Here is a 9,092-nt window from a genome sequence, read left to right as displayed (position 1 = left end):
GATCTCTCTTGTTTATGTTGCTGGATGTGTGTCTCGTAATGATGATTTGCTTAACGAAAACGAACTTTTAACCAGAACAACTTTTCATTTTGAAAAGTTTGGTCAACATCTAAAATCATTCGATGGAGATGGGTTAAAAATTCCTTTTGATAATACTATTCAATGGTTTTATTCTCATTTGTAATCTTTATCTCTGTTAAAGATAAAGTTTGTCGAACATCTCTGTGCAACACTTTAATGCTTATATCGGAGCATTGCTCTTTTGATATGGAACGACATCATGGTGATATACTATTCAATATTTTTATAAAACCACAAACTAAAACATTTTTAATCTGTATTTAATTGAAATTTAAACAAACTTAAACATTTTATATAGATATGGAAATTATTATAAAAATAGATTGTAAATCATTTTATTAAAAGTAAATTTTACAATTAAAAAATTTAAGCAAAATTTGAGACAAAAAAAAAAAATATTTGTAGTGTCTCTGTTTTCTATTTCTTAACATTTAAGTGTTTTGTTTACAGATTGCTAGATTTTCTTCTATTTTATCTCTGAACATTTTTAGTTCTTTGACACGATTGTCTTTAAAGGTTTTATATCGGAAGATTTTTGATTATTTGAAGATGATGCAATATTGTATTGCCGATAATGTCCATAACATTTCCGCCATTCATTCATGACATCTTTTTTTCTCAATATGTTAAATATAAAAATAAAGAAACCTTGAAGCGAAGTTGTAATGCAAAATACCCATTGAAAAATCACCGAGAGATCTTTAATTGCTAGAACTGCAAACAACCATGATAAACCAAGTAGAGTAGCACAAATAAACGCTATTCTTATTTGTGATAAATAATTTTTTGTCGCCGTCACTTCTTTACCAGCCTTAACTCTTTTCGACAAGCTTAGCATGGTGATTACTAGCACAACAAAGTTCACAATCAAAATCAGACAGACAGGAAGAAGAACAGCAAAATAAAACGGATATCCTCGAACTAAACATCTGAAATAAAGATAAAATAATTAACAAAAACTGAATAGATACAATTTTTAATTTTTCAAATATTAACTCACACTTTTTCGTTTCCCAATTGATCTGGTCTGGAAACTCCAGTAATGATAACAATTATTGCAGGAAAACCTAATAATAAATAATATAAAAAATAAATTATGATACAGCTGCTAATCCAGAATACTATTAAAGATAATCAATGTTGATGTAGAAAAAAATAATTACAATTTTAATATCATTTAATATTATTTTGTAAATTTAATATTAATATTTATTACATTTGAAATTAATTTAAAATATACAAATTAACCTGGACTCACTATGTAATAATATCTTAAATATAAAAAGATTTTCTTGAAAAATGCTACAAAAAAAACGCTACAAAAAAAAAGACGTTACATACATCAAAACAACGAACTATTACTATAATTTTAAATTTGAAAAAAAAAGATCGATCATACTTTAGAAAAAATTTTTGGAAAATAAATTGCTTGATATTTAAGGTGGGTTTTTTTAACTTCATCTCTTTATTTAAAACAAATTTAAACAAATTAAAAAAAAAATTATTTTAGCTTTTTTATCATTATTAATTTCTTTTAATTTTCTTCTTTTTCTTTTTCTTCTTACTATTTTTATAGAAACTTGGACCGTTTTTGTTTTCATTATTTATTATTTTTATTATTTTTATTTCTATTATTATTATAGTTATTATAAATACTATTATTTTTGTAATACTATTTATTATATTATAAATGATTTTTGCTGTTACTTTTGCTCTAATAATGAATAAAGTTATTATTGTTAATATTATTATTTTTTAAATTAATATAATTAACATAATTATTTGGTGTTACTCATTTGATCAGGTTTCTGCATGAGTGACACCTTCCTTGTCAATCAGCTATTTATACTTATTTATAATAATGATATTTCATTATGATTTTATTTTCTATAATATTATAAATGTTCTTATTATTCTGATTCTTAATTATCTTATACATTGATACTCTTAGTTTAACGTTGAGTTGAAATTACGACTGTCAATTATTTTGTTTATTTGCATTATAAATAGATTTTTCTGAAGCAAAAAATATAAATATGACCATAGGTGAAGAAATGGTTGAAAAATTAATCTTTATGTTTTGATTGTTTTAATATACTTTTCAAAAACTACTTTTTCTACCTCTTTATGAGTATCAGTCTTAAAATTCCATAAACTCATTTTTTGTTTTTTATTTTCAGGTATTCTTCTTCTACCTACAGGACCAATACATTATTTTAAACTCAAATTTTACAAACATGACTAACTCATTACTGTTACATTATTGTTCCATGATGAAGCAGATCATGACATTTTTGTCTATATCAATCAAAAATTACTTTTTAGCACCATCAAAAATGTCAAAAAGAATAAATTTTTAAGTTCACTTTAAGTTATTGTTACCTCATTTTCAAAATAATTGGGCTTGAGTGTGCACTAAAATTAAAAATAGTTATTCTTAACTTTTCATAAATAGTTTGGTTTTTTAAATTCAGTAGCCATTGATTTGCAGCATTAATATGATGGCATATTCCGACAAAAATCACTTGGCTTTATCATTAAGATATTTAGACAATAATTATTGCAGGTTTATAAATCTCTTCCTGCATATATGTTTTGTTGAAAGTATTAATTTCATGTATAGTAACTATTTGTCAAAATTTGGTAACTTCTTAAGTCTGTTAACTTCATATAGACTTTTTGAGGTAGATTACATAATAAACCAGGTAGCAGTACACACCTTTTTAAAGATAAAAATGTTTTTATCAACTTGTTAACATCAAACATCAAAACAATCAAACATCAAATGTCAACATCAAAATCTTGAACATCTTGTATAAACGAACTTTAGTGTTTTAATTAATTTAATTAAGTGCTTTTCTAATTATTACTTGAAAATTTTAATTGAATATTAGGTAACTAAAGACTTAATAATAAAAAGTCAAGAAAGAGTGTGCTGAATGTGTATATACTTTTCTTCCCTTCTTGTATTACATAAAATTTTTGTATTTCTGCAAAGCCATCAAATGGTAAGTCCATAATAACCAACAGCAAGAAATAAATTAATAAAATTTAAAACTCCCAATTTACACTTTGACAGTGCGACAATGAAAAATATATTGGAATATTTACATTAATAAAAAAAAATGTATTTATTAGATTCCATTTTTCCCTGTATGGTCACATATTTAGTATTAAAAAAACTTATTCACAGCAAAACAAAAAACATTTAACTCTATAAAACTGTTACAAAGTTCAAGTATGCATACCCCAAGCAAAGATGTTAGCGTTTCTAAAAACATTGGAGTCATTCCTTTTATTAAATACAATAACAAAAGAGAGATACAAATTAAAAGCTTCCACCAACATCCAACAAAATGTTGATAGTATAAAATAATGCAATACAGCTGCAATAACTTGACAGAGTTGGATAGGGGATGTTTTTTCTGCACCAATTAAAAATACAAGCAGAAGACCCATTAAAGAAATACAGAGACATATTAAAATTCTTTGAGGTAGTTTTTTTCGAAGGTTACTAAAATAAAACATTATCAGTTGTAACATTATAATGTATTATACTTTTTATAAAATTTTTTACTTTGTTAATTCATAAAAAGGTTACCGAAATACAGCTAATGTAAACAAAGTAAGCAACAATCCAATCAATGAAATTCCACAGCCAATATAAGTAATAATTTTTAATTGCAATGGATTGTTTAAACTTTGGTCAACATCAAGTAACAGAGCAAAGTTAGTTAGATGATCGCAAGCACATGTAAAATATTCATTGGTATTAATTCCAGCCTCATATCTATAGCAACCAGTTCTCAACCAACTTCCATAAACATTTTTTATGCCAGTTTCTTAAAAAAAAAAGTTGAATTAAAAAAATACCTACAATTATTACGATAGCCCCTATATAAATACAAACTAAATTTAAATTTAATGTTTTTAAATGCTAAAATGATTTAATTCTTAGCTTTTGATGTCTATCATTTATTTTTTTCTTTTATCTATTTTGATGTTTTTAACTTTTTTTTAATTCTATGAAAATTTACTTGTTCTCATTTTATACATTTATAGAAGTGTAGGATATTTATAGAATTCATTTTAATTATAGTATGACATTATAAGTTGAATATGTATTATCTTAAACTGCAGTAACAAAGATTTAGGCATGTATATACATATCATATATATATATATATATACAGTATAGGACAAAACGAGTGCAACCAAATAATGCTAATTTAGTTTCTTAATATAAAAGTGCTGCATTTTTTCAATTTAGAGAAATAACTATGTAACTGTTTAGAGACAAAGTTCTTCAAGTTTTATTCATCACAAAATTCATTATTTGTACACGAAAATTAATAAATTAATCAAAAGTATTAAAAAAAGTTGATTTCCTTCTGGACAAAACAAGTGCAACTCGACAAAATGTTGACCAAGCTGTATTTCGCTATCAATATTTCGTGGCGAATCCTTTGTTGTCGATCACAGCTTTGCATCTTCGAGACATAGATTCGATCAGGTGCTCAATGAAACTTTGTGGAATCGCTGCCCAGGCCTTTTGGATTTGTTCATACAGTTGTTCCTTATTACGAACACCTTCACAATTAATTCTGCGGTTTACGATCTCCCACAGGTTCTCGATAGGGTTGAGATCCGGAGATTGAGGTGGCCAATCCATCACCGATAGATGGTTATCTTGAAACCACTGCTTGACTACTTTTGCAGTGTGTTTCGGATTGTTGTCTTGCTGAAAAACCCATTTTATTGGCATATTCCATTCAGCATGAGGTAACATAACATCTTTCAGGATATTTCTATACATGAAACGGTCCATTATTCCATTGTTTCGATGTATTGGACCTAGACCGTTAGCAGAAAAATACCCCCAGACCATTACATTGCCTCCACCATGCTTCACAGTCTTATGGTAGTAACGTAAATCGAGGCGTTTTCCAGCCGGTCGACGTACACAGCAAATGCCATTGCTCCCAATGATGTTAAACTTCAATTCATCACTGAACAGGACAGTTCACCATTTCTGCACATTCCAGTCAATATGAGATGTAGCATACAGGAGTCTTTTCTTCTGGTTTTTTAGAGAAATCAGCAGTTTCTTTGCAGGGCGTTGAGAAAACAATCCGGCTTCAACAGCACGTCGTCTGATTGTTCGGTCCGATACAGGCAGCTCTAATTGCTTTTGTATCTCGACTGATGATATCCAGGGATCCTTCTTGACAGATCTAACGATCATAGAATCCTCTCTAGAAGCGGTGGAACGCGGTCTTCCACCTTTGTTATTTGCTGCCAACTTCCCCGTAGAACAATATTTGGAACATAGTCTTGATAAGGTCCATTTTTTTACGCGATATTGATCACAAATATTTTTTTGTGACATTCCACTTACATAATCACCAATAATTTTCTTTCTTAGTTCCAATCCAAGACTGTCGGGAGCCATTTTTGCACTTGAAGTCATAAAAATAATAAAAATAAATAATCACGCTTCTCAAGGCTTACCGTGTTACATTTACCGTGTGATGATGCAATAATGCTCTGTGGAACACAACGTCTTTGTTGGATGTGGACTGTATTGATGTAATGAAACACTTGTTGTATTTCACTTCTTGTATTGATATTCTTCAATAAAACACTTTGATAAAACTCACTTTGATAAACTGTCTTGATAATACTGACTGATTGACTTCCATATACTGACTGAATTACATGTCGATTTACATGTCTCTTATATAGTAAAATAAACCTGTGTGAACCTGTTCTGGAAGATTCTAGATGCTTCTTTTCAATGCTTCTGGAAGCTTCTGGATGCAAAACCAAAAAAGTTGCACTTGTTTTGTCCGCTGCAAAATGGCACTTATCAATGAAATTCTGCCTGTGTGCTGTCACATGTCAGCTGATTGCTCATGTCATGGCATGCTATGACTCCAGACTCCTGAACTGTTTGCTGTGGTAGTATAGTTCGTTTCCTTTTTAAGACATGTAAAATTAGGAACACTTTTTAGCATTGTTCGATGTTGGTTGCAAATGTTTTGTCCAATACTGTACATACATGCATACATATATGTATATATATATATATATGTATATATGTATATATATATATATATATATATATATATATATATATATATGTATGTATGTATGTATGTATGTATGTATGTATGTATGTATGTATGTATGTATGTAATGTATGTATGTATGTATGTAATGTATGTATGTATGTATGTATGTATGTATGTAATGTATGTATGTATGTATGTAATGTATGTATGTATGTATGTATGTATGTATGTATGTATGTATGTATGTATGTATGTATGTATGTATGTATGTATGTATGTATGTATGTATGTATGTATGTATGTATTTAGATATAACTTTACAATATTTTGGTTTACAAAATTAAATAACTTACTGATTTTTTCATCCCAATAATGACAGTTGCTAATGCCAGAATACTCTGATAACATAATCTTTTTAAATGTTAAAATAATAGGATTTCTTAATTTAGATACATTCCTATCAACAATAGATGCAGACAAGATGGCACTTTGAACAAATTTGTTGGCTGCAATATTTTTCTCCTCAGGATGTAATAAACTATTTTCATTTAACAAAAAAGAATCATAGCGAAAGAAGTATGAGTAAATAATATCGTTTTCATCAGAAAACACTTCACTTGGTATTTTGATGACAGCATATGTATTATTATTAACATCAACCTTGTTGCTAAAACTTATATCAACGCTGTCATTTGCTGACTGCTGCGCTGTAATTATTACTTTACTTTTTTTTACTTTATCGATATGGAACCCAATATTTCTTTTACCAATAGAAATAGAGTTATTAAGTTGTTTAGAATAAATTAATGCAAACTCTGTAAGAGTGTTTAAAATACTTGTTGAAGAAGATGTTTTAACTTGTGATTCTGCAATATATATTTTATTTGACTCTAGTACAATATCAATTGTTTGTAAAACATCTATAAAAACCTAAACAAAATTACTTTGTAAAAACAACAACAATTTAAAATGAATAAAGTAAAAACTAATAATAAATAGTTTAAAAAAATAAAATTATGAAAACAATATTTACATAAATAGATAAACATAAAATAAAATATAACTTTTAAGTTAATTTAAAAAAATTTATAAAAATAACCAAAAACATTAAACAAAAATGTAAACAAGTAAAAAATAAAACTCGTTAAAAAAATGCAAATAAAAAATAAAACCAATATAAATCAAAAATTCAAATAGTTATTTCAACAATATAGAAACTTAGTAAAATAGACCTGATCTGATGCATCTTTGGCTTTAATAAACACATTAACAATTGTTTCTAAAATTTTGGAAATAAAACAGACATCATGATAATTTGTTATTTGTAATTCATTCCAAACTGCATCACTGAGATTCTTTGATACAATGTTTATTAATGAACAATTTTCAATGACATCTCTAACACAAATTGATTCCTTTAAAAAAAGTAACAAATCGTTTTTATTTATTGAATTTTTTTTCTTTTGAAATATAATTTACTTAATGTTAAATATTACTATATTTTCAATTTCTGGAATAAAAACTTCAAAATATTAATTAATCTTGTGTCTTTATAGGGCATTGGTATTCCCTCCTTATGTTTTCAAAATTTATATAATTTGTAACATCTTTGGCCTTAATTTAAATGTTATCTTTCTCCCTTACCATTTTTCTCACTATTTTTAGTAACTTGGAACTTAAACAGTGACTGCATGCAGATTTTGTAAGATATTGTCATAGATCATCCTAGTCATATTTTAAAAATCTGGATAATTGTTTAGATAAAATATCCGCAAAAAATCCAGTATATGTTTTCCCTTATTTTCTTTTTAATTTCATAATTTTTCTATGATCCATGAGCGAAAAAGTTCAAAAAACAAATATATTACAAAAATATATACCTCAACTTGCATTTATTGAAAATGTTTTGGATATCCGGAAAATTTAAAAGTTGAAAAAAATATTTGGAATTCTGGAAATATCTGGAAAAAAGATAATTCCTGTATTGTGTAGTGGTATAGCCCTCACTTCCTAAACAAGTTCAATTATAACCATGCCCCTACTAATAACACACTCAACATATTTCCAAGTGCAGTAACCTTTTTTATCAAAGCTTTTGAAGTTTAAGGGTTGAGAGAGAGCTGAAACAACAACAACAAAAAAAGAGCTTCCTTGGCTGTAGAGGCCCCTGCAATCAGAGAGGTGAAAGAAAAAAAAGAACCTGTGTGTGTATAATAATGATTGCACTTTTAGGGCTAATGCTAATGGACAAAAAAAAACTAATACCCATAGCAATTAATTAACAAATTATTAAAATTCTAAAAATATGTACAAGCATACAGTATCAACACTTTTTTCTCAAAAATGAACCTATATTAAAATGTAGACTATTACTCAAAAAAATCATAAAGTTTAGTTTATTTAACACAACTATTTTTATCATATATACAGTAGCATCCTAAAATTCGCGGGCAGGCTAAATAAAATTTTACTAACATTTTAGCACTTCGCTAAATCCAATATATTCTATATCAAATAGATTTTCTTTTTTACTGTTATGCTTTGAAAGAATATTAATAATTTAATTTACGCACTTTAATTGACTTGAAAATTAATGATTTTTCTCAAGATCTTTAATCTTCAAAATAATCTAATAAATAATTTAATTTACGTACTTTAATTGACTTGAAAATTAATGATTTTTCTCAAGATCTTCAAAATAAGCTAATAAATATGCTCAAAAATTTTGAACATTGAAAATTTTGAGACCAAAAAATTGCTAGTATATTGATGTTGTAAACATTTTGTGGAAATAATTAAAAAGCATTGAAAAAATTGAAATATCAGTTCAAATGAAACATCAGTTCAAATAGAAATTTATTTCGTAAGACAGCACAATTCTATGGTAAGTCTGCTGATAGACAAATTATGAAGAGATATGAACTTACGGGATCCACA

General features: G+C 27.1%; 1 protein-coding gene across 2 annotated transcripts in view; it reads right to left on the bottom strand.

Moving 5' to 3' along the window:
• Window positions 1–320: 320 nt before the first annotated feature.
• The window catches only part of LOC100208992 (adhesion G-protein coupled receptor G6), a 104,409-nt gene continuing 95,637 nt past the window's right edge, over window positions 321–9,092 (bottom strand). Inside the window, exons 9-14 of one of the 2 annotated variants that reach the window (XM_065812288.1) lie at window positions 7,388–7,570; window positions 6,509–7,085; window positions 3,683–3,923; window positions 3,330–3,595; window positions 1,082–1,148; window positions 321–1,010 (exon numbers count right to left, since the gene is read on the bottom strand). In XM_065812288.1, coding sequence (XP_065668360.1) covers window positions 569–1,010; window positions 1,082–1,148; window positions 3,330–3,595; window positions 3,683–3,923; window positions 6,509–7,085; window positions 7,388–7,570 — 1,776 coding nt within the window. In that variant the 3' untranslated portion in view covers window positions 321–568. The remainder of the gene's footprint in view (window positions 1,011–1,081; window positions 1,149–3,329; window positions 3,596–3,682; window positions 3,924–6,508; window positions 7,086–7,387; window positions 7,571–9,092) is intronic. The other variant, XM_065812289.1, reaches the window with a different exon arrangement.

Source organism: Hydra vulgaris, chromosome 12, assembly GCF_038396675.1.
Source record: "Hydra vulgaris chromosome 12, alternate assembly HydraT2T_AEP".
Taxonomy (NCBI): domain Eukaryota; kingdom Metazoa; phylum Cnidaria; class Hydrozoa; order Anthoathecata; family Hydridae; genus Hydra; species Hydra vulgaris.
This window is presented reverse-complemented; position numbering and strand designations above follow the sequence as displayed.